Source organism: Leuresthes tenuis, unplaced genomic scaffold, assembly GCF_036924035.1.
Source record: "Leuresthes tenuis unplaced genomic scaffold, fLeuTen1.0.hap1 SCAF_7, whole genome shotgun sequence".
NCBI classification, from domain to species: Eukaryota; Metazoa; Chordata; class Actinopteri; order Atheriniformes; family Atherinopsidae; genus Leuresthes; species Leuresthes tenuis.
This window is the reverse complement of record NW_027325361.1, coordinates 16,289,689-16,315,869: the sequence shown is the minus strand read 5'-3', so window position 1 is coordinate 16,315,869 and position 26,181 is coordinate 16,289,689. Positions and strand designations below refer to the sequence as shown.

General features: G+C 44.0%; 1 protein-coding gene across 4 annotated transcripts; it reads right to left on the bottom strand.

Annotated features, from left to right (window-relative positions):
• Positions 1–473: 473 nt before the first annotated feature.
• abl2 (c-abl oncogene 2, non-receptor tyrosine kinase) lies at positions 474–25,972 on the bottom strand. Of its 4 annotated transcripts, none has more exons than XM_072389544.1 (11): positions 25,336–25,972; positions 13,974–14,105; positions 11,495–11,790; positions 11,060–11,332; positions 10,715–10,799; positions 10,412–10,589; positions 10,102–10,286; positions 9,864–10,016; positions 9,126–9,215; positions 8,204–8,386; positions 474–5,365 (listed from the first exon to the last, which is right to left on the bottom strand). In XM_072389544.1, exons 1-11 carry the CDS (start codon positions 25,550–25,552, stop codon positions 3,540–3,542), a joined length of 3,618 nt encoding a protein of 1,205 aa, XP_072245645.1. In that variant the 5' UTR covers positions 25,553–25,972; the 3' UTR covers positions 474–3,539. The 4 variants fall into 4 exon arrangements, with proteins under 4 accessions (XP_072245645.1, XP_072245646.1, XP_072245647.1 ...); XM_072389545.1 differs by having other exon boundaries at positions 13,974–14,102; XM_072389546.1 differs by lacking the exon at positions 25,336–25,972 and adding an exon at positions 14,415–14,609.
• Positions 25,973–26,181: the final 209 nt, after the last annotated feature.

The window sequence follows — 26,181 nt, the reverse complement described above, 5'->3', positions numbered from 1 at the left end:
TCTAGGCTTTTGTTTCAATTGATATAAACGGAATAAAGTTATTTTTAGAATGACATACTCCAGATTATATGTAATCTAGCACCGCATATGTCCTAATCTTGTCAGTTGTTTTTTTATGAAAATATAAAAGCAACAAGTTAGTAAAGATGTCAAAAAAGCAGGATAAACTATTCTTCTTTGTGTTAACTGAAAGTGTAAAAGAATTCTAATATCTGAAATGAGGCAACGCTCAACCATCCCAGTGTACTCAATCCAGGATGATGAATCTGAACATGTCCATCTGAGCTATATTCAGCCATTTAGAGGGTTATTCAATTCAAACACGTGTCCTGGTTTTTGATTTTCTGAAAACATGCGTGTTCGTCACTCAGCTGCACCCTCAGTCTTGTGCTCAGCTGAAAACATCTGCTCATCGCAAAGCTCCCGTCGTCCAAATCCAATGCGACTGAAGAAATCCACGTCATCACAACAGCATTCATCAATATCTTTATTATTTACAATAAGCTTAACACTGATAAGCAGAACTTCACAGTAATATAACGTGAGCTTTAAATTAAAAAACGAGAACACAAAATATATTTTTTTGTACAATAAAAAAAGTTCATGTTAACGTCTGACATTTTTTTTTCTTTTTTTTTTTTAAATCCCTGTTTAGATTCACATATTCCACTATTGGTGTGTTCCGTGTCGATTTTACATTGCACTCATCCAGCTGAAGACGTGGCCTTTGGTATAATGATGTGTACACACGATCTCCAGAACCGCTCTCCAAAAACAGCGAGACATGATACAAGGTAAATGCAAAAGCAAAACAAGGACAGATGGTTGAGAACGAGCTGAAATGTTGTGGTCAAATAGTAAAAAATAACGCTGATCTTGGTTTTACATTTGACAAAAGAGGAAAAAAGAAATCACAATTGCTGATTGAACGTGACGGACAGGTTTCCTTTTAAGTTTCTGATGGGATAAAAGATACGAAATAAAAAAGAGAGTGAAAAAGAAAGAAAACAAACAGGATAACAGGCCAAACTGGCATTAGTCAATCATTAAATATTTCTATAACCCAAATTTGGATGTGATCAGACTGAGACAGAACAGCAGCGTGGGTTTTTGTTTAGTGCAGCGGGCTCATGTGTGTCCTTTATTTACGTGGCTGCACCAAGACTGTGAGTAGGAAAACAAAAAGAAAAACCTCATTAAACCAAGTTTTCAACACAATTTCAAAGAACAAAGTGCACCTGCTGGTTTCAAGTTTGCATCCGACTGGTAAAACTTTCAAATCGATCTCCGCGCTTTTCACAGGCTCGTGCAGGACGAGAGAAACTGCAAAACGCCTTCTATCAACGGGGATAAACGCTGTCGCTTTCAACTTTGTTTAAGAAAAAAGGGAAATAAAGGCACCAAAAATTATTTAAAAATATGATAGTGTTAATCAACGTCTTTAAAAACTCAAGAGAAGAAAAGTCAAACTTCTTTTTCTGTCTAGAAAAGCCCCCCCAGAGGAAGAAACGATGAAATGGAGCGGACACGCCTTTCTTTCCATCAAGTTTCAATAACAAGTGTTTTTGTTTGTTTTGAAAGCGCTTAGTTAATACAGATTTTGTGGTATTTCTATGCAACATATGTGTCATTGAACTGATGTGTCTGAGGCCTTATCCAGTGTACATTAAGATGAGAGCCGAAGCGAGCAAACCATATAAAAAAAAAAGACACTTAACATGTTTGTGCTCAAAAAAACAGAGCCGCTATCTCCGAACTGCTCTTTTAAGTGTGATAAAAGAATTAAAGTATGGGCCAGTAATTGTATGTAAAAAACAAAAATAAGAAAATGAGAAAAAGACACGTGGCACCATGAGAGATTAAAGACACACAAAGTTGAACATTTGACCGGATTTAGAACAGAGGATTAATACATTCAAAGCGCACCATCAGATCTGGGTGGAGGGGCCTCAGTCTTGAAATACATCTCTTTAGTCTAAAACATTTCTCTTATTAGCTGTGGCCACACATAAACTCTACGTGCGGATATGAAATAAATCAAACATTTACATTAACTCTTCTCTCGAAATATGTCTGTGCTTTGAAAAAAGAAAGAAAAAAAAGAGAATAATTTAAAAATTCAAGTTCATACATTCTGAAAATCTTTTTTTTCTTTTTCTTTAAACCAAATAGATCCACACATCACTCGTGTGCTGAAGACATACTGCAGTTGGTTTGATGAGAGTTCGGTCGTGTGCCATTTGCGTAAAGTAGGTCTCTTGCTTTTTTCTTCTTTTTTTTTTTTTGTTGCGTTCTTACACCGAAGAACTCGAGGCACCGAGGCCACGACAAGGCTACAGGGAATCTGTCCACACTGCGAAGGACACTTACAGAATTAGTGTCCCAGTTCACCCGCTAACGCACTACCCTGTCCTCCATCTCTCACCGCCTCGCTCTTTTACGCACCGCCGCACGAGGAAGAAGTCTAGTATTCAACAGCAGCTGGGCGTTGTTACTGAAATGCTCAAGGGGGGGGACATTCAGCCCACATTCAGTCATTATGTTTCAGAATCGTGGGAAGTAAACCAGGGATTCGTGGACTGTACATCTTTCTTTTGTTTTACACGTGCGAATATTGTGTCACGTGAGCTTAAATGCAAGTGAACGCTTCAATCTTCCTGAACCGTGTCACCGTAGGTGATTGCGTGGGAATGTCACTGTCAAAGTAGTTCATTTTAAGAAGAAGAAGAAGAAGAAAAACAGAGAGAAAAGCTTTAAAGCCTTAACCAGCTTTAACCTAAGCCGCTTTTGATATTTCTAGTTTGAGCGAGTTTGACCAACCAATACATCTGTACACGTGATGACGATTTGAAGTTTGACACCCCCAAAACCTCGACTCATGCTCAGTCCTGATGCTCTTCCCGTGATTTTATATTGCAAATGGCTTGGTCTCTCAATTCCCTAGAAACAGAGCACAATGCTCAGCAGTGAAACACAAACACAACCAGCTGATGATTCGCATACTTGTGAAACAATGCTCCAGTTTAAGTTAAGAGGGGGGGAGAGGGCTGGGCTGAGGGGGTCTTCTTTTTTTTTCATTCTAATGTATTCCCAGTAAGGCTGGCCACAACAACTATCCCTCTTGCTCAGTATGTTAGACAGATAAGCAGAGTAACTTTTCCTTTCTCTCTTGGCTGGCGACACACAGCCCAAACACCCGACATTCAGTTAACAAAGAGGCCCTCATCGTGGCCAAATGGAAACTTGTTGCAAAACGTTGCACGCGCGTGACTTTACACCGCATTTGGTTTGCTGTAATATTTCTCAATATGTACATATGAGAGCAAAGTTAGTGTCCATACTGGCATTTTATGGAACAGGTTTTTGTAAACAATAAAAAGGTTACATTTTGTAGTGATTTATATGAGGTACTTTTGAGAGTTATCTCATTTTATCCCCCAAAAAGCTGTCGACAGAACCAAAAAAAAAACCTTTAAAAAAAACGGAATATAAGTGAACTGTCTGGTAGTTAGAGATGACGATTAGTGTTGTCACAGTGGCTACCTCTGTACTACGTCACTAATCTCTTTAATACAGCTGTGTAGGTTGTCCACCACAGAGTTGGATCCCAAACCGCTCAGCCCCCCACCTCCTGAAGACGAGGCCCTCAGTTCCTGAAGGCTTAGCTCCAGCTTGCCCACTGCAGCTCGAAAGGCAAATTTGTTCCTCATCTGAGGGATGCAGTCCACGTAACCTGAGCAGTAGTCTAGCAGCTGGTGGCCAGCGTCCAGCACCTGGCTGCTGGAGGAGCTTTCAGAGCTGGCATTTAGTGCGCTGCTCAGGCCCTCGGCGCACTCCAGCAAGGCTTCACGGCTAACCCGCTCCAAGGGCACCCTCTCCACCTGCTGCCTGGTTCGCCGCAGTGCCACTTTGGAACCAGCAGATGGCGCTGTGTGCAAGGAGGCAGTGGTGGTGGCTCCATTGGCCATTTTGGTGGGAGTTGTGTTGGTGCTGGCAGGGCAAGAAGAGGAAAGGGAAGAGGAAGATGCAGGAGGCACTTGTGGTGGTGGCACTGACGGTCTACCGGTTCCTCCTGACATCCGCACTGACCTGTGACCTTTTAACGTGTCTCCGTTTACTTCCACAGGCGTTGCAGTACTCTGCTCCTCTCCATCGCAGCTGTAGGAGTGTTGCAGACTGCGTAGAGTTGGTGGAGGAGGAGGAGCACATTTGGGCTTGACGAGGCGGGGCCTGTCGCGGTCTCCTTGGTGCTCGGACAGCAGTTTAAAGCGGTTCCCCTGAGAGTCTAGTCCAACCAAGTGAACGTCAGCTGGGCTATGCTTCATTGTGGGGGAGATCAGGACTGGAACTTTGTGGTTATGAGTTGGTGCACCTGCTGAAGCTGACGACACGCTTGTTCTAGAGACCTTAGAGGGAGAGGACCAACTCTGCTGCCTGTCCAGCCCTCCACTCTCCTCTTTACCCTCCCTGACTCGAGACAGACTGTCCGATTCCCCCACCTCCCCACCGACCCCTGGTGCCCTAACCCCTACAGCAGTGCCCCGGGGGAGTAGCTTGGCTTTAGGTCTTTCCCTGATCTGTGCAGTCCCCTCATCCATCCTCCTGAGCAGGTTTTCTGAGGGTCGTGCAGCCCCGTTTTCAGGCTGAGATGTTGTGGATGCAGTTCTCTCCAGGGGGGGCTTAGTACTGCGGTTCCTTGGTAAAGTTAAAGCCATTCGCTCTAGGTCTGGCAGCCCAGCTGACATTGAGGAGGTAGAATTGGACCTAGGGAAAGGTTTTGGTCCTCCAACTACACTACCACCCTCCTCTGCAGAGGCCGTCTTACCAGTCCGTAGTCCCAGGGTCTTTTTGATGAGTCTAGGAGTAAAAAAACCAGCCAGTCCACCCCAACTGCTGCCACTCGTCAGCTGAGAACCAAGACTCCCACTGGAGGGTTTCTGTCCAAAAGCAGCCCCACAGCAGCGGGACTGTGCTTGAGTGGGTTCACTGTGGGAGTGAGAAGGAGAGGCAGAGAACCCCCCTAAACTGTCTGACTGGGGTAGGGGTGGAGGAGCACTGAAATCAGCTGTGGGCTCATATTTCTTGGGATGCTGCGTCTCCATCTCCTGGAAGGAACCGTTCCTCTTGGGCGGCGTTGGAAGGTTCTGTTGGAGTTGTGAAGACGACGAGGACGAGGACGAGGAGAAAGGTTTCTTCTTCATGAAGGAGCTAAAGAAGCCGGTCTTGCGGTCTCTTGTAAATGTGCCTACATCCTGTGCATCCTCTAAAAGGCTGCTGGGAGATTTATCTAGCGACTGCTGTTTCCTCGGAAGAGCTGGGGAGCTGCCTGATCGGCCATCCCCTCCGAGCAAAGTAGAGGCCCAGCCTGGAGAGAGAAGAAATGACCGGATTACAATCACAAAAAAAAACAACTGGCCTGAACTCAGCTGGAGCGCATCCATTTTTGTTAAAAGGTTCCCTAATAACTTAAAAGGAACAGGAAGTGAAGACTATTAGCCTGAGCTATTCAAGGCTCTGGATATGCTCATAGATTAATGTCACTCATATGAAATAGCTGCACGTTATCGCAGCAAAGAGGAATATTTCTTCAAACTGTAAAAGCTTTCCTCTATTGGGACTCATGAGAGAGAAAAGGGCATTTCAGGAGAGTGTCAGTTATGTCAGATGCACACATTAATTCAATGGTTTTACAAGTTGCTGTTATAAGACGTAAGATATCAATTACGTTTAGGGGGGCCCCGATGATTGCACATGCCACACAAACTGTGCATCTCTCGACTAATGAGAGAGTTGCTGCATAACTTTGACATTTGCTGAGCTTTAAACAGGTGGAGCTGAGGACAATTTGGGTAGGCAGGAAATGAGTTTGGAAAATGCAAAAGGAAACGGCAAAATCTAATAATCAATGGCATTTTCAAAAGAGAACAAGAGCACACTTATTAGCACATAAACTTAATATCCTCTACTGTTCTCCCCGTTCGTCCTACTTCACGTACAATGTCAGAACGTGCACTTTTTGCATGGTAAGTGTGGTCTTTCAGACAGAGAGTGACAAAAACACTTCATCTGGTTTTGATCCGAGCGGTTTTGTGCTTTAGGACTTGCATGTTCACAGTGGCCCTTTAATTAGATACAGTCATGTGAAAACAAATTACACCCTCTTTTTTTTATTATACAATTTCACTTATGAAGGACATAGTAAAATGAGGTAAATGCATCCTCAGATGACAAAGAACACACTTCATAACACACCATCGTTATCTATTTAACAAAAACGAGGCCAAAATGCAGAAGCTGCGTGTGAAGAATTAAGTACACCCTTACTGCTTCCATAGGAAATAAGAAAGTAAATCATCGGCAAGTGTGATCAGCTATAGAAAGCATTTGTTTTGGCAGTCTGCAAACAATCTGGAGTCATCCGTTCGAAAGCTGGAGAGCATTCCAGACTGTTGCCAGTCTTCTGAGGAGTGCACTTCCCAGCAAGTTAAACCCCAAGATCAGTAATGCTCAGAGAAACCCTAACGCTACGTCACGGTCTCTGCAGGCCACAGCTAGCATGTTAAATGTTAAAGTTCATGACAGAGAAGACTGAGGAAGATTGTCTTGTTTGGAAGGGTTGCAGGAGAAAGCCTCCTCTCTCTAAAAACGGCTGCACAGTTTAGGTTTGTGAAGGTGCATCTGAACACTTTGTAAAGACAGGATCAAAGTGTAGATGTTTGGTCATAACACACAGCAGCACGTGTGGAGAGAACCAAGCGCAGCACATCGGCACAAACACCTCATGCCAACTGTCAAACACGGCGGTGGAGGGCTGATGATTTGGGCTTGCTTTGCTGTCAAAGGACCTGGACAACATGCAGTCACCGAGTTGACTATTATCTCTTCTATACACCAAAGTATGCTTGTGTCAAATGTGAGGCCATCTGTCTGTCAGTTAAAGCCTGGCTGAAACCAAGTCATGCAACAGGTCAATGATCCCAAGCACAGCTGCAAATCTAAAGAAAGGCTGTAAGGGAGCTCTGATAAAGGTGCTTCAATAAGCCATTGAATCACGCTAAACCTCCCGCTTCTGCATTTTGTTTTGGCACAGTGTATTATGTTGTGTACTGTCATTCATTTGAGGTTATAGTCACCAGATTTCAAGATCTGTTAATGACCAGATGATGTTTCAGAATTATATCCTGATATGTAAGAGCTTAGATTTGAGAAAAAAGGGTAAAAAAAACCCAAAAACAGCATTTTTTCATGCGACTGTAAATAAATGCATGAAAATGACTTGCTTCTTTATTTGTGAACACGCAAGTGCAGACCAAAGCATAAAAGCTAAACAAAACTGTCACAGTAACAACAAAAACCGTTGACTTCCCACATGTTAATGATAAAAAAAATAAATAAAAAAAACAAGAGATAAAAAGTTGTCAAATAAGATAAATAAGCAATAATTTATATATACACTGTAAGGGTTAGCAAACATGAATTACCAAGCATTACTTGGGAGGTGAAAATAATATCAATGCAACAAACAGGATAGGAAAAAAAAAAAAAAAAAAAAAAGTGTTGTTAATTCAGAAAACAGGTACTTCTTTTACAAATGCGTCATAGTGAAGGAACCGTAGTTCAGGCCATTGTGTGCACTACTCAGTACGACTGGGAGCGCTTTAAGGTTGATGATAACGTGGACCTTTCATAATATGAATCGCATAAATTATGTAAACCAGAGAGGCTGGCTAAAAAGGCAAATACTGAGTAGGTTTAGTTTACGCTACGTTTTCTGAGATGCTCTTTGGGGAGCTGTTATAATAAACGCAATAGCATTTACTTTCTCTGCGTTATCCCAGTACGTCGTGATAATGTTAAGGATGGAACACACATCAATATGTCTACAATCATTTAATTGCTTTTTATTTCAAATTTTGTAAAACACATGTTTATTTGAAGTCTGTATCTATATATTTATTTATGTCCTAATTTGTCTGGAGACCTTTTCAGACTTTTTCAGGCTGAACTGCCGCAGCAAAGGCGAATCTAGTAGATGCCGAAAGCAGTGATTATTTGGGGAGGAAAATGACGGCTCTTCTTCTCAAGCGGCGAGCTCGGCGGCGCTGAAGCTGTCTCTGGGTATCGCTGTCCTCCGGCATACCTGCAGAATCATAAAGGGCTGTACCCGACTGGTTGGTAGTAAGGTGGGCATGCCTGGCTGTACCTGAGTGACTGTGCGTGCTGGAGTCAGAGCGCCCATCCAGACCACCCTCGATGTTTTCCTTGTTTTCTGTGTGCTTGTGGACTGAGCGGGACTTGGAAGGCAACAGGGGCATGTCGTGACTGAAAGAGTGTAGGGGTCCACAGTGACCAGAAGAGGCTGTCTTACAGAGCTCCTCTGCTACCTCTGCAACATACAAAGAAGAAAACGGTTGGTCGACACACAGCCACCACTCAGATCGAACTAAATGCATCAGCTGCACAACTACCGGCCAATTAAATCTAGATAAATTATGCATGAAAGAGCGCTAACCATCAGGCGGTTTGCTCATTTCACTTGAAGTTTCTCTCGACCTTTTAATTTCACATGAGTGTTGCTGAATTCAGCGGTTTGAATCAGTGATCCTATCCTAAAGGACAACTGAGAATGAAGCCCATTTTACCGGGGTAAAAAAAAAAAAACCCAACTGCTTATGCTCACAAACATCTGGCTCTTGAGAGCAATGTGAAAGTCTTTCATTTGGCATTCAGTCCCACATCAAATAACTGCAGCAGAGGCAGGCATTTCATCTTTTATTTCTTTTCTAAACCCATCACAAAGACGGCGGAGAGCTTGTTTTCTGTCCCGCTATGCGAGACGGATGCCTGCAGTCAAAACTAACAAACAAACTAGACTAATTATCAGAAACCTTGGTCCAACGCAGCCTGTGGGATACAGTGTAATGCCATCCCTTCATGATGCCGTAGAGTACATTTTTGCACTCAAAGCACTGACAATAAACCGGCTATTACATGCAAATGGAAAAGTTTTCATAACCTTTACATATATATATTTTTTATCTAAGGCTGTGTACACGTGTTTAAAGAAATCTGTTTAAACATGCTGCTTTTGGTGAAAGAATGGTGTAGGTTACATGTTGTTGTACCTTCAGAGATGCTGGAGTCATGGAACATCGTCTCAAAGGCTTGGTGGATCTCGGCAAATGAAGGCCGATCTAACGGGCTCCACTGCCAGCCTTGCAGAAAGACACAAAACAGAAGTACTTTATTACAAGAACGCACAAAGACAATCGCATCCGTTTCAGACGTGTTCCAAATACTGAAAATGCATTTAGTTTTAAGCATGGGTGACGCCTGGATAGTAGAAAACAATATTGAAAGCATGCTGCTGTCACGTAGACAATCACTTGATTACACACAGCCAAGTCTGTTGTTGTTGGGTCTTGAATTTGTTCTTAAGTTCCCAAATCTCATTGTTCCTCCAGTTTAACATATTGTTTGCTGTTCTCCTATTCAACGACCACTCTTCCTCATCGTTAAATGTTCGTATTCTTCCTGTTTCACAGCAGTCAGGTGACAGAAATGTCACCAGAGTGCAGACTTGTTTTCTGTGAACGCTCCACACAAATAGATGCTCTGTTGATACATGGGCTTAACTGGACATGATGCAGTCTATGTATAAAGGAGGTGGGGGTATGGTTCAGTCTGCACAACTTGCATTCCAAGTGAAACATCTGTCTCCTCAAAATACAGCACGAAACATTCATTTAGGAGGTCACGTAAAAGAAATAAAAGCAATTTTTTTTCAAACTTGCACAGTCAGTTATTTGGCTCGTCTTTCAAGCCTGTTGGTAAATAAATGGTAGGTAAGACCTAATACTCACATGCTCTCATAAGTTCATAAACTTTGGGCGGGCATCCCTCTGGTTGTTCCATGCGATAGCCTTTCTCCAAGAGATCGTAGACCTGAGACAAATCAATGCCTGGGTATGGAGACATGCCATATGTGGCGATTTCCCATAGCAGCACCCCAAAAGCTGTAGAAAACAAGCATCAGGATGGTCACATTAAAACGGAATTCAAATAAGACTAAATGAGAGTGTATGCAGGTGTGTTACTCACCCCAGACATCAGACTTGATGGAGAAGGTGTTATACGCAAGGCTTTCTGGTGCTGTCCATTTGATGGGGAACTTGGCTCCAGCATGAGCAGTGTAAGTGTCACCGGTCATTAACCGGCTTAGTCCAAAGTCTGCAACCTTCACGACGTGATTTTCCCCTACCAGGCAGTTCCTCGCCGCAAGATCTCTGATGGTTGGTACAAGGAGGAGAGAGAGTCATAAGAAATTAGACAAATGCTAAGCACAGTATGTAAAGAGTATGCATATATATATACACAAACATGAATGTAGAGACGCTAAACATTCCCCTACCTGTGGATGAAGTTCTTCTTCTCCAGGTACTCCATGGCAGAGGAGATCTGGGTGGCCATGTATAGCAGCACCACAGCATTCACCTCCGCCTTTTCACAATCTCTCAAGTAGTCCAGTAGGTTGCCGTGTGGCATGTACTCCGTCACTATGTAGAATGGAGGCTCCAATGTACACACACCTATGGGAGCAGGTAAAAAAAACAGATGGCAACAACCACTTAAACACAGCAATTCAAAATCTAATTCTAAAGTGAAAAACTAACGAAATAACGAAGCACAGGCACTAACATAGCTTAGTACTGACCTAGTAGCTGAACAAGGTTTGGGTGTTTAACTTCTTTCATGACTGCGGCCTCCTTTAGAAACTCTTCCACTTCCATAGTGTCTTCCTGTCATCCCGGAAATGCAAACAAAAAGAAAAAGAAAGAAGATTTCTCAGCGGGAATCACAGCATTCTGTATTAATAGACATTGGATGTGTAATACCGACATCTACCTGCAGGTGGTGACCTATAACTATTCATGCCAATGCCCCATCATTCACAACTACCCAAGTACTTATAGAAGATGTGGTAAAGCTGAACATTCATTTCAGCCAGAAATCAGTCCCATAGCAATCAGATTGACCATGTAAGAAAAGCCGTCCAAACCTTGAGTGTTTTCACGGCCACCGTGAGGTTGTACTTTTTCCACACGCCAACATACACCTCGCCGTACTGGCCACCTCCGAGCTTGTGCTTCATGGTGATGTCCGTACGCTCCATCTCCCACTTATCGTGGATGGGGGACACACCGTACACTGTGGGCTTATTACATTTGGGCGCCGGGTAGTGCAGGGTGGTGACCAGGCCATCGGGCACGGTGGAGTGGTGGTGGACCAGCTCGGCCAGGGTGGCGAAACGGCTTTCAGATGTCACGTACACCTGAGGAGGAGCCATGGATGTGGAGGCGGACAAAATTAGAAACCAAGTCAATGAATCTGTTGAGCAGAGTTCACAACTGGATAAAAAATAAAAAATAAAAAAACAACGTCCATTTTTAGTCTACACAACAGCACTCGAGTCAGCCGAAGTCATTCGCACTACCTTTCCATCAGTGGATGTGTTGATCCGGTAGTGGTACACTCTGCCCTCGTAACGCAAAGATATGGACAGCTGTCCAGGGCTGCTTTCGCTTTCCCGGACCAGAAAACTGCCATTGATAAGCGAGGACAGCAGGTACTCTGCAGCACTGCGGGAAACGGGCCCATGGTACCAGCTGTGTTTCTCCAGGCTGTTGACTGGTGTGATGTAGTTGGAGGGCACCCAACCCTGGCCGTTCTTCGACCGTACTTCACTCCACTCTCCATTCTGGTTGTAGCCCAGCACACGCAGCTTCTCACCTGGACACAGGAGGTGGAACAATGTAGTGAAGGGTGGCACAACAGCCTGGTAGTAATCGTACTTCCTGTAAAGCTAAATCGGGATTTGAAGAAGCCTTACAAGCAATTTTCGACAATCATTTCGGAATAAATCTCTTATTCTTAGAAACACGCAGTTTAGAGCAAAAGTTCCTCAGTGATCCACACATTGGCATAAGATAACAAATACAAATGAAGGCGTCATGGCAACAACTCGCCCCTCAGTGAAACTACATCAAAGGCTGTGCAACAATGATAGGGTTGGGCAAAATGAGGCATGTAGTGACTTGGTCTGTTGTCCTTGTCTGTCTCTGATGTCAGTGCAGGAGACGTGTGGGAGAGGCTGATGTGCTGGAAGGAGCCATCAGTATGGCAGAACCGTGAATGGAGCAGCAAACGGTTCTGCCAGTTGGACTCAGGGCAGAAGGAAAAGAAAATTAATAAAAGGAGAATGGCGGCAAAATCGGAATTTGGAGGTCAAGTTGAAAGAGTAACGTCCTTTAAAAGCTTATTAAATGCCAAACTACTCAACAACAGTTTATAAAACAGGAAAACAGACTTTCTCAACACTGTGACAAGGTAAACAGGAGAAATATGCTGCTTAGACTGTCCTCATTTTTGTGTTGGGGCAACAGCAGAGCCCGGTGCAACTTGTTTGCAAAACAATCAAGTGGCTTTTTTTTTTCTTCCTTATTTGGTATCCCTGCTGCACCGGCTCTATTCATGTTATTGAGAGATCTCCGATTTGTCCCATAGGGCTTAAGTCGATCTTTAATGCAGCCTTTGGATACCGCGAGTTGCAGAATTCTTTAAACTGTGGGAAGCAGCAGCTACAAGGCTCGAGTACACGGCCTGACACAGAGCAGTGCACTGCAATAAAGTAAAAAAAAAATAAAAAATATGATAAAAGTCTGGTAAGTAAGACAACCATGACGCACCAACATGCCACCAATAACAAGAGTTGCAAGCCCAGCTCTTGAAACTAAACATACTGCACAAGTAGTGCAGGGAATTATATTAAACAGATGATTATCCGCAGCCAGCCCATCAATCCACCAGTCTCCTTAGTGTCTGCCTTCTGTACCCCTAACATTTGTGGGAGTGGAAACACTGACTGCCTCGCTGTTTCACACTCCGCATTAAAGAGGACTTGGGTCTGGCTGAGCCTGGTTTGGCCTGGCATGAAGAAGAGACAATGATCAGCCCCAGACATGAGCCTGCTAAGTCCTCCCCCCACCCCCCTTCTGTGCTTATCCACCTGTTATTATTACAGTTGAAGTGATTTCATATTAATACAGCATCACAGGCACACTGGGCTGTTTCCATGTGACAGAGTAACGAGCGGGTGGATAGGAAAAGTGCAGTGGAGCCTGGAAGTGCACATGTGCTCGCATGTGGGAAGAAATCTCAGATTCACTCCATGAGTCAGGGTCTAAACATCATTTCCATCTCCGGCAACTGCCATGGAAGTCTTCAAAATGATGAATTAACACACTGCCACGTTCAACGTTTCAGATCGGTGGGTGTCTGAACAACACTACAATAACTCACGGTGCAGCAGGCCGAGGGTGAGGAAAGAGTGGGCACTGGAGAAAGGGTGCAAGGCCTATCAAAATACTGTCAAAGTATCAGAATGAGCAGTTCTGCAGTTATACAGTCAAACTCTCAGGTCAATAATAAAGCTTGCATATATCTGGCTAACAGGCAGTATAAAAACGAGTGGTAAATGGGGTGTGTTACCTGCCTTTGTAATGAGGTAGGAATCATTGGCACACAACATTCCTATGGAATAACTAGGCTCGGCCTTAACTCAATCATTTGTGGGAGTTGCTGATGTGCCAATCCCAAGCTACGCCTGGATGATTTTACTGGTGACTCCTCACTCTGCTTTGTTCCAACAAATGTTAACAGTGTGGTTTCGAAGGCGTGGCTGGCAACAATCGATGATATGGAAAAAGAACATGAATACAAATCTCAACTCGAGTGACACGTTGCTAAGCAACAACTTTAAGTGATGATGCCTGGAAAGACTGCAGAAGAACAAAAGCACATTATACAATCTAAATTGTGCGATGCAGCTATGGATTTAACAAGATAAGTCATAAAAAAAAAAGGGAAATGGGGGGTAAAGTAACTAGTAATTATGATTAACTGTTGTAGTTTACCTTTGGTGATGCTGAGTGTGTTGTCTCCACTAGCGACAAAGTCATAAAGTGCAACAAAGAGGTTCGGGTCGCTCTCGGCCGCCCCCAGTAGGTTCTCCTTGGAGCTCCAGCGCACTGCCTCTGTCAGAGCTTCTAGGGGAGAGAAATCAACAGTCACCAACTGTGAAGATAAACTGAGAACAGTAAAACAACAACAACAAAAAAAAAACACCTGACAGAACACACAGGTCAGTGGTAAATAAAAGAATTACAGCTCCTCTGTTATACCTGGTACTGAGGAAGAAGAAGAAAAAAAGCAAGAAAATAAGAAATGGTTTTCTTTCTCTAATCCAATACCAACTAAAGACAAACAATACCTGAGCAAAACATAGTGGCAAATCTCATGAGCTCTAAATGCTAAGGTCTGTTCAGAATCTTGACACTATCGTGCAGATTTTCTACCTGGCTTTCCAGGCCGAGTCCCCAGCCTGAACCCTGTGCGGAGAGGAAGGCCGCTCAGAGCTGCCCACTCATCTTCAAAACTGCTGCTTGCCTGTAGGCACCTTAAAGGCATCACTTTACTCAATCTACTCTCTGAAGAGCTCTGTTATCACTGGCTACACACCGAGAACTGCCGTGTCGAGCCCGAGCCAGGTGAGATCTGAGGTGGGAGTGCCTTTGATGTGGTTATATGAGCGAAGAAAGAGGGCGGAGCAGCAAAGTATCTGAGATAGGAAAAATCTACGCAGGTTGCTTCGAGACACACACCCACGGGGAGAGACACGACGATTAGTTTGAACATGCGTGGCTAAGACGCTGTACACCCAACAGCAGCAGCTGCCAAAGTGGCTGCATGTCTGGACAGCTGCTCGGTGTGTGGGGAGAGGACTGCGCTGAAATGAAGAAACAGCAGTTCAAGCCCCTCCAAGCAGACAGAAAAGCTGCAATATAGTCTGCTTTCTTTGATCATAATCGGGTGAGACATGTGGCTCAAACGCAACCAAGTGACTCATTTATTTATCTTTTGAAAAACACATCTTCAACAGAGACACCGGGACAAATCTATTCGTGTTGCCAAAGAGAAAAACTTACAGATAAATATTACTAGAAAACAACAAAAGACAGAAGAATATGATATTGCAGTTTATATTACCGGGCTTACAAGTGTACACACATTGAGACCTCGAGTTGACCTCGAGTCTATCAGGTTGCTCCCGTTTCTATACGCGTTCACCAAGAAAACAATAAAGGCTCCCAAATTATGGCAAGAAAACAAACAAACAAACAAAAAAAAGATGTATTTCTTCTGCTTACAGCACCTGATGTCACCAGGAGCTACCGCATGTTCATTCATCATCACACTCAGGCAAGCGTTTCAGAGAAATTTAGCTGAGTCGGTGCATTTTCCACTTTCACTGTATTTATTTGAACTTAAACCGTCAGAGACGACCATCTTCTTCAACTTACAGCACCATCTGTGTTTGTATTTGCTGCCAATTGCCAACGAGATCAGGATTAAGTCAGAGAGGTGAGGGTGAATATTCTACATATCGAAAAAAAAAAAGGTGCAGAAATACTCTTGCCCCTTAAAATTAAATAATGTGTAGATAAGCAAGTGAGTAAATATTAAATATGCACCCCAGTCTGAAAGCATGCATGTCAGGGGAACAGAAATCTGTCCAGGGTGAACCCTGCCTGTTAACACTCCAGCCCCCCGAGACTCTGAATAGCACATGGAAAATGAACGGTTGCATGTCTTCATTTCAGAATTCCAGTAAAGCCTCAAAAGGGAAACAACTTAAGTCTTAAAGAAAATACATTTTGTCCTTTGTTACAGGGAACAGACACAAACTGCGTTCTGTCAATATAACAGTCAACCAACTATCAAAAGCTGGATCGATACTAGAATCATAACACTATCAATGCTGATAGTGAATGAAAAACACCACCTTGTTAACAAAAGCAGGCGGCTATGAAAACAAGAAACTTTATCAACCAACGAGTCAAAAATCCCACAGCAAAGCAAACATCCCGTCTTGTAACTCGATGTAATTACCCGAAAATACCCATTTCTCCTCAGACAAGTTGAACTTGGTCTAGTTAGATTAGTTTTCAAAGCAAGCAGAAATGAATCAACCGTTCATTCTTCACAAACAAAAGCTTTATACCTACGCAATAAAACAACGCAGCCGTGTCACGTCTGCTATGGCCCTTATGACAGAATGCTGACAGACAGGATATGCCCACCTTTGTTCTGAAGCAGCATACACTGCAGCGCGGCACTGGCTGTGACCTGGCTCAGCCACAGTTCCCAGTACATCCTTCTGCTCTGGTCTGGTTAGCTACTGGCTCCGGTGTGGTTTCCTTCATCCACCGATCAAACAGCCGTTTTAAAACCCGACAAGTTCTGTGTTGACTCGGATTATGAAGACTGAAAAGTACCCTAATCCTGATTCTTGGAAGAAAAAAAAAAAAAAAGAAAAAAAAAAGAAAAAAAAGAAGTAAACTGAGGAAGTCGGGGTCTCACCACCGTCTTCTTCGGTGTGGAGTACAATGGCGAAAACGATGACACATTGTGAGGAAAGCTTATTTACAGCAGTGACTAGCAGCCTCCTGCTGAAACCTCTCTACGAGCTTTGATGTGGCCCACGGCTGGCAGAACTTCTAAGGTCCGCGAGGGGAGCACAGACATCCATGACTGATGATCTCTGAGGTTTAACGCGCTGTGATGGATGGCAAAAACTGGAAGAGTGAGGGAGAGGGGGGGAAAGAAACATATGTGGCTGAGAGGTGGCATGTGTATACAGAGGTTGGGGGTGTAGAGTTTGGAATATGCCATGGAGAAAAGTTGAGCAGAATGTGGCGTGTGCATGTATAGAGGGGGAGTGCATGAGGGCCGAACCAGCAGATGGCCGGTCTTTTCCTCTGGGGGGAAGAGGTCTTATTGAGCCACACTTTTCTCCTCTGTGTGTGTGTGTGTGTTTCTGTGTGTGCTAACTGTGTGTGAATGTGCTCGACTGCAACTGCAGCAGCCGGGCCAGGCCAACTGTCAGAGCTGCTCCTCTTACACGGCCACATATCACATCACTCTTCTCTCAGGAATGTTTTAATGATATAGCGATATTATGCCAAACGTATCTGTCAAAGGTCTCAATTTGAAGAATCTAAATTCCAATCATCATGGACAAAAAAAAAAAAACCATAAATAAATAAAGCACAAAAGAAACACCATGTATTCCTAAGGCTCATATCAAACACCTAATGACATCAACTTGTTTTTGGGCTGGAGCCTGTTCCGTTTAGTCCATCATTTCCTTTGAAATCCAACCTGGATCGGACCAACATCGAGACGGTGTTCTTTACAGCAAAGCTCAAACCTCGTGTGCTGAAATGCTTGATTGAGGGAGCAGTTGGCCTGCGTGGGGTATGTCGTGTGCCTCCGGGGGTGCCTCAGTGTGTGCGTGTGCTGCGAACAGCGGCACATGTGCCATCTGAAGAAACTATGGCTTTGTGTTGAGCGGAGCAGAGAGGGCGTTTGCAAGTCTGTGTGGGATGCCGAGCCCGCCCCCCCCAGGACAGCTGCGACAGAGGTGACCCCGCTCCATAAGCACACGCAGCATGTAGACACACTTATCCACATCGCATACACACAAATCAGCAGTGACACCGTTTTCCTGACTGTCCAAGCAACTGTTTGTGTATTTGTGCCTCCATGTGTCTGTAAAGCCGTCACTTCAGCTCCCAACAAGCTGATGCCAAAGTATTACACGCAGCAATAACATCACTTGAACACCCTAATCACAAACAATACTGATTGTATCTGAAGTCAGTGACCAGCGAGGTAAGGTTGTATTTTTAGCTGCAGCAGAATAAAACACAGCAGCATGACATCCAGAAATAACTCTCCACATAGTGATTGTGGTGCGGAGATAAACGGCCGGCTGCCTGCAGGAAGCCCTAACAAAACCCTTAAGACAATGTTGCGGATGAGACCCATGGATACGAGACATTGCATAAGCCTATTTGACAGACTAAATCAGATCCTGTGACTTACAGATGTGAAAGGGGAGAGTTACCGACACCTTGGGGGGAAAAAAAAACAACTAAAAGCCAGAGATCTGCATGCATTTGTTACATCTTTTATATTCACAGTGTTATGCTTCAGTTAATCTTACAAGACCTCGGTTTTGCTCAACTAATCATAAACGTAAAAAAAAAAAAAGTTTATGGTCAAAAGCCGTGTGAATCAAAAAGCCTTACGGTTGAGGTCGAATGTGATGCTTAGTTCAAACTACAAGATTTTAAGCCAGATTTTCACTTTGCAGACACATGTCAAAGGTCACACACTGGCCCCAGATCTGAGGCAAATCAGCGGGTCAACGGGTGATCCCCAATTGCAAGGCGAACGCATCAAAGACGTGATTTGTGAGGCTCTTTGTGACGTCCCGGTTCCCGAGTCGATATAACTGATGCTTTTTCAAGGAGCCGGCAGGGGAAGAACAGTGAGGAGCAACGGGCAACAGACACGAGAGACGGGGTCAGGAGACACGATGGGGAGAAACCCGGAGCGAAGAAACTATGGGCTGTTAAGGAAACAGCAGCAAAACTGACAGTTCTCTTCAAGAACCAGGTGAGGAAAACAGCCCAAGCCACAGGAGCTCCTTGTATCACGTAACGAAAATCACGAGAGAGAAAAAGAGACCTGTTTGCGTGACAGCTGGAGCCGTTTTAAAGAGTTCAGTCAGATGAGTCGAGGACTAAAACTGGTGAAGAATCCTGCAGTGTGATCTGCAGCTGATACAATTATGTCTTTACACTAAAGGTGTCACAACAAGTGCCATTGTGTATAGAGATCTGAATCTCTGCCACTTAAAGGACATTCAGAGGACATTACTTCACATTTGTACTACTAAAAAACATGCAGTTTCTGATGATGATATCAGTCTTAAACTGGCATTTATATAATAAGCAATAGGAGAATTATAGGTACACATGCACACTTAAAAAAATTACATACTGGACATGCAAGCACTTGTCTTGTACATTTAGTTCACTCATTTCCTGACAGAGATTCACGTCTCTTTCAGCGGAATTGAGTAAATAGTTACACATGCACATACAGGCCACAGCTTGAAGCGCCTCCAAATATTCGCCATGCGGTCGTCATGTCTGCAGACTACATGGAAATACATCATTTTGGGAGTGGATAAAACAAATCAGCCCTGAACCTAGATAACAGCGGATCATCCAGGAATGGACAAGAAGGGAGTCCTAACACATGTCTCACCCTGCCCTGCCCCTCTCAGGGCTCGTTATAGGTTAATAATGGGCTGTAAGTGCTTCCCTCTATGTGTGCTGGCAACAAAGCTAAGTGCTTCTTTATGTGACAGCAGAGAGGATGTGGCATGATGACTTGGGGAAGAAAATAAATAAATAAATAAAAACTTATCCACACTGCAGTGGCCTGCCTCACACATGATTAAATCAAAGTGACAGCATATCACCAATTATCTATGATGCACATCTGAACAAAATTATCATAATTTGATACGTGCAAAATAGAGCTATAGCCTTAAGTCAACCACGTTTATGCCATCACACCAGTAGCGGACCAATGACTGCATGCGGGGGCCAATAGTGTCTCCATTGCCACTTCTGGGGATTATGCAGGGCTTGATCATGGATTCCACGAGGGTAGGGCCAAGGCTTTTGGCTTGGCAAATAGCCTTGGGCCAGACAGGTCTGCTCAAGTATGAGACGGCATCAAAAGCAGTGTTTACCTCTGGGCTGAGATGAGACCGGTTTCTGAAGACCACTGAAGTTCAGTAGCTCACGATCTTGTTTCTTTTGGCCGCAACGAGTTAGACAAACGCTACGGCAATAGAGCGGATGTACTGGTCTTCTGACGAAAACAGGGCTCTCCTCAATATCTGGGCGGAGGATAATGTCCGGAACAGATCGATGGTGTGCGCCACACCGAGGAGGAGATGAAGCACAAAGCAGATATCCAGCACAAAGCGGTGCAAGTCTGTGTGAAGCTGAAAAAGATTCAAGAGCCAGTAAAGGGCCACCTAGATTCCCAACTGAGTGCTGCCTGGCATTATGCACAGCTATTTTTAGTAATAATATAAATAGGATTCGTATAGGATGTACAGGTTAGATGAAGTTCACAATGACACAGTAAATGTGGCGACTGACGTTCTTTCACAGTTGCAGCAGAATACGACACATCTGCGATTACAGATGTGTTTAAATTCTTCTAATACCTTTGATTCATGAGCATCTTTTACATATCCGTAAATACACATTAATGGAAACATACCACGGTATGCTCAGACTACTGTAATCGCTGTAGATTTGTCTGCTCTTGCCGGTGCATCAGGTAACTTTAGGTGGAAGACGATGCTAACTGTCTGGCTGTGGCTTGTTTACGTGGCCAACTCCCCACAGATGGAGAGGTGTGTCGACTACAACACAGCTATCCAAAGCCTTAAGAGACGCGACCCTTGTAAACGCCTCAGTGCTTTTATTCATTTTCTGCAGTGAGGCTTTACAGAAGAACATGTCGACTAATCCGTCTGGCCGATCATAATCTCTGTGTGGTGTGGTAAAGCTGTGCTTGGGTGTAGGTTTTAGCTGCTCTACTCTGGGAGCCAAGGAGGAAGGAGTGTCATTGTAGATATGATGGCTACACTACTTATTTTACACGTACTTCCAAAAAAAAAAACATGGTTTATTCTACTATTTACCACATAACAGATGACCGATAAGTCAATAATTATGAATGGATTCAATGAGGCTGAAAAACTGCATGCAGTTCTATATGAGAAAAACATCTTAAAGGCATATAAAGATCAAAAAGTTTGGACTTCGCTCCCCTCAGAATGATCATCAGCATCCCACAGGACATTCCAGGACAGTAGTGCTGCAGGGCGTCCAGATTAAAGCTTTTCTGACTCACTGGTCAGCTGGTTGATGATTATGCTGAAGAAGTGGGACTAGATGGATAATCGCAAGCAGAAGCTGCACAACTTTACAGCTTAACCAACAAGGACAGAAAGAAAACGGCAAATGTGCATACGACTATACATTTGAGTGCCTGTGCAAAGTGTGTGCAAGAGTGCATTTCCAGCCAAGTCTCCAGTCTGCAACCCACAAGATAAGCAGCAGCGATAATGCCAGAAGGAGAGTACTCATCCTGGAAGCAAACCAGTGCTTAACAGGCTTGGCACAGAGACCGCCTCCCTTTCTTCCCACTATCTTTTTTTCTTCTTCTTCTTCCCCCCCTTTGCAATACCACTGCATTGTAAAAGTAAAAACTGTGATTCGACTGGAGGCCGCCACAAAAATCTGGCTAGACCTTCCTACAAAGTTTTAAACACTTGATGTTTTCCGGCTGACGGATGCAAGTGATTGCTTCACCATCTGCACAGCCAATCACAAACTGTTCTGATTTATCCTCACCCTTTAATGATAAAAGGCTACAGAGTCAAGGCCAAGGAGTAAACACTGGATCTGCAGTTTTGGGAACTACAGATTAAAACTGACTGGGAGCAGATGCAAAGGCTTTAAGGCTGCAAGTGGGAGTTGAGATACAGAAGCATGACAAACAAACTTTAAAGGGAAAAATAAAATAAAAAAAGGCAGGTTAAACTTCAAATTTTCATCTACTATTATTATTATTTCCATTTCATAAAGTGTGGTTACCGGCAAATCAGGAAAACCCTTGACTATCTTTAGTGAGTTGTAACCGCTTACAGCATATCTGTCATAAAGCATTAGGGATTAATGGGTATTTTCCTCTTCTTAGGGCAGATTTGGAATTGAGGCCCATCGCAACAGCCAGGGTTCAGCAGAAGCTAAAGTACTGGACATGAGGAGCTGATCAACTGAGAGGGCTGATGGCAAAGGCTCAATCTGGGGGATAGAGAGGCTTTGTTAGTTGCAGAAAGGGGCAAGCTTGAGATGAGGAGGCAGGCACAGACACGCATACATTATTCAATACCTTCATTACAGAGAAGGCAATGGCGCGTATAATATTCAGACAAAAACCAAGTTTGATTGCGTTAAAATTGTCTTCGATATAAAACTCTGAAAGTGAAAGTGTGCTCATCTTGTCACGTTTAATGCCAGCTCTGAGACAATCAGTTAGCCTCATGTATTTTGCCCTAATTACTGGAAAGCCACATCCAGAGGAGGTGTGGCCATAGCTCCTCCAAGTGGTTAATGGCAGTCAGTAGCAGAAGGAGGCTTCCTTTTATCCACACATCATCATTACTATAAGATAATATCTCTTAAAACCAATTAAAATCTCACCATAGCCACTCAAGTGTCTGAATTTTTCCTTATCCTGATATTACACCGGTGGTTTGGGATACTTATCCTAGCTGTTAGGGTTTTAGCACATAGAGTCCACAGAAAAAGGGATTTGTCTCTAATCTAATTTCACCCGTGATGCAAATCAGCTTAGGTCCTTGAATCCTCTATCCAAGACCGTCTTTTCTCCTCTGGGCAGCTTTAACAGCATTGGACTTTAGGTAGAGCTGGCTCTACATGCATCATCAGCACTGGTGCCATAAAAAAAGACAAAACAAGAAAAAGCTATTTCCAATCTGCTCACTGCCCCAAATTTTAATCATCCGTTTAAACTGAAAATAGATAAAATAGAACTTTGCAGGCACTATCACCGTTTCTTTGTGCCGTCACCACATCAATCAACCCAAACCATCCAGACTTGAACGTCAGATGAAGGTTTAATTTAGGAGCGGTGACGTGAACGTGACAAATGCTGAAAGCCATAAACTGCAGCACAACCTTGCCACAATAATCAATAAAGAGTTTCTATTTTGAGGCTATGTTTACTGCACTTCAATAGCAGAGGTGTCCCCCTGCTGTGGTGTGTGTATCAGATGAACCCACAGCAGAAATAGAGATCGCTGATACCCTGACAATGCGAAAGGATTAAAACCCATCAATACGTTGCAGCCACTGATTCACCAATAACACAATTGACCCCATATTCCAAAAGGTGACTGGTCTGGCCAGCTTCCTTTGAATCAGCACAGAGGTGGCCTGCTTCTTGTCCATCACTGCTTTGCTCAGTGATTTTAAAGCCGGTCCGCCTGCCTTGGGCATTAAGTACCGTCTTACTGGAAGACAGGGATGCTGTATTATACATGAGCTGCAGAGAACTGTTGCAAACCTTAGAAAGTAACAAATCCATTCTGTATAGATGGAAGAGAAACACAAACCAGAACCAGAATTTACAGATGAGGAAAAGTCACGAATGCTGAGGATGGCGAATAGAAGAGTCCACTGGGCAACTAATCTCAACAGCCAATTGCCGCCGCTGGCCTCCAGCCATATTATTTAACCTAAAAAATGACACAATGGGCTCAGGCTTACTGACAGTCTGGCAGAGACATGCGCACATTTTATTACCTACTGATACAGGAAAGACAAGCAGCAACAGACAGACAAATTTCAACAGACAAACGTGCATTCCTCACGGATTGGCTCCTTTCAATTAAACCCACAGGAGGCATAGTTAAACCTAATAAGTATGTTAGTCTGTTATCAAGTGGTTACAAAGCTGAATCAACTCAACTACTTCAAAACAATGTAATTGTTGATAGCTTCCAGTAGGAATGTTTCCTATATCACGATATAGGAAACATAATATAATATAGAAATTATAAACCTTATTATGAACCTTAATTTAAGGTTATAAATAACCTGAAATTTTTACCTGACAAGAGCCTGAACTCCTCGTCAAACTCACAGAAATCTAATTCAGCCAGCCCATCCAAAGGTTTGAAATAACGCCCCATCGCTGTCACATCAATAGACTAATAGAAAAAGTCAGTGAAAGACTGAGCGCACAGTCCCAAGCTTCCCTACTTAAAGAGTCTTTGTTCTATTATTGTGTGCTTTGAAGAGCAGCAGTCTCTTTGCAGAGTGGCTGTGTGACTGCATCCTGGATAGCTAAAAAAAGGCTACTCTCGCCCCGACATCGGGAGAGAACAGAACAGTGCCGACAGCGAGCGGAGCTGCACTTAGTGGGCTCGTCTGTCTCTCTGCGAGGACGGTTACTTTTGTGATGCGAGAGCCAAGAATTGAAAATGCTTTCCATTCCCAAAGGGTTGCACCTTCTGTGTGTCCCGGCTCACGGCGTTGGCAGGGGGAGAGCTGGTCCGGGACATCAGTGGAAACCAGGCAAGTTATGCCAGTAGTTTTTCACATCTATGCAGCATATGTGAAGCAACCATTCATCAGAACACACATAAAGTGAGAACCCAAACCAAAAGCAGCTTTACTGACTTTAAACGTGCCCCAAATTTCTCATTTGAGAGCTTACAGAAAGATCTTTGGGTATCAGGTGAAACTCTATACGAGTGAAAGTCAAATTATAGCAATAAAATATAATCATATAGGGGGGATTCTATCTATTAATCATAAACCTGGACCAGCCATAGAGAAAAGACTGAAAACAGACTGTAAAGATTTGAGTTTAGATTAATTTCAATGCAGAGCAACTGCTTCAAAGATGATAAATGATTGAAGAGCTGTAGTGTTGAGCCAGGTGACGAGCACTGCCTCTGCTTTGTTTGAGTCCTTTCTTCACTTGGCCTTGTGTGTCAGAGCAACATTTGAGATAAATTATCATTAACGCATAACATGAGCTTAAAACGTTGACGTCTGCATGAGTGTAATCATATAATGATAAAAGGCGATTTGAATAACACGCACAGATTTGACATTGGGTTACACTGCGCCGTCAGATTGCTGAATCTGGATTAGCTTTAGATAGTACAAGGCAGAGGATGTAAGTAAGCATGTGAAAACCACTAGAAATCGTAACCATTAGATAATGTAACGGAAGCCTGCGGTTGGTGGCTTCTTCAGTGAGTTAATGGAGCGGAATTGCTCGCCAACCTCCAGAGGCAAGAATCAGTGTTTCCAAAAGGCAAAAATGACGGCGTGACAAATATGATATTACATACAAAAGGTGCATTTGAGCGCTAAAGTGGCCAATCACCAGTTATGACCCCACAATAGAACACAGAAGACGCTTCCTCTTTCTTCAACTCAAGCATTGTGTCTTTCAGGGTCGTCAGACCTCATACATATAACCCAGCATACTGCGGTCAAATCAGAGCAATTAATTGGAATTAAATAGCTCCTGTCAGACAATAGATTAATAAATACAGAGTAAAACGGACGGTGCATTGCACGCTAATGTTGGATGGCATAGCTATTTCCGCTAACGCGTCATTGTCAAATAGCGTGGGTTTTGCTAACAGACGCTTAACAGAAGCAAACAAATACCGAAGTAATAACACACTCTTACACAGCACTTGTATAAATATGGCTTTCTCTTTACCTGAATGCTGCGTAAATATATTGATCCCTGGATCGGGCACGTTGACTGCAGCTGCCCTGCCTGGCGGTGCCCCGGTGCTACAGCCGGGTTCTCGGGGTCTCCTCCCGGCGCCGCTCCCCCGGTTCCCTTTCCCCTGGTGTGGTTGGGGCGCGTGGGGCTGTGGTGGTTGGAGTCCGGTCGATGTAACCTCACCGACGCGGCCTACCTGCTGTCCCATCCCGGTAGTTTGGTGTGAGGACGTTTGGGACGAAGCAAGCAAACCCCCTGCGCACCTCTGGTTCACATTCCCCCAAGCTGGAGCGGCCTGGCCAGAATAATCTTCCTGAATCCCCTCCCCGCTGTTCTCCTCCGAGCTAACGCGAACTACTCCGTGTTAGCTCGCAGCGCTAGCCTGTTAGCTAACGTTAGCAACCACCAGCAAAACCCACCCAGCTTGCCTCAAACAATAAAATCGTAACTCCAGCGTGTGACAACGATTATCCCTATTCTGTTGGCCCAGAAGGCATCCGAGCAATAATGTACGGCACTCGACGAAGTAGACTCGGTTAAACTAAAACTAATCAAAAGCGTTTTGCCGTTGTCCGGCCGCTGCGCGCCCCCTCTGACGCCGCCATCTTTACCGCAGAATAGAGGATGTGTTGCACAAGGCGGGGGGTTCACTTCGGTCCCCTGTCAGTGTGATCCTCCACCTCTGAAGCACCAGCACAAACCTGCTGCCAACAGTTCGCAGGCGGGGGGTCTACATGGGCTGTCTGATCCCAGATTGCAGGAGGTTGATTTGCCATAACACTAAAAATGTATGGGTGCTTCAATAGGTTAACTAGATTATCAGATCAGTATTTAATT

Bases quoted from the DNA above. Each gene is read 5' to 3' on its own strand.
- abl2 (XM_072389544.1), bottom strand. From the start codon at position 25,552: ATGGGACAGCAGGTAGGCCGCGTCGGTGAGGTTACATCGACCGGACTC. The intron at 11,333-11,494 runs GTAGTGCGAATG...GCTCCTCCTCAG, and splicing joins ACACATCCACTGATGGAAAG to GTGTACGTGACATCTGAAAG. The intron at 10,800-11,059 runs GTTTGGACGGCT...CCGGGATGACAG, and splicing joins TGGCCGTGAAAACACTCAAG to GAAGACACTATGGAAGTGGA.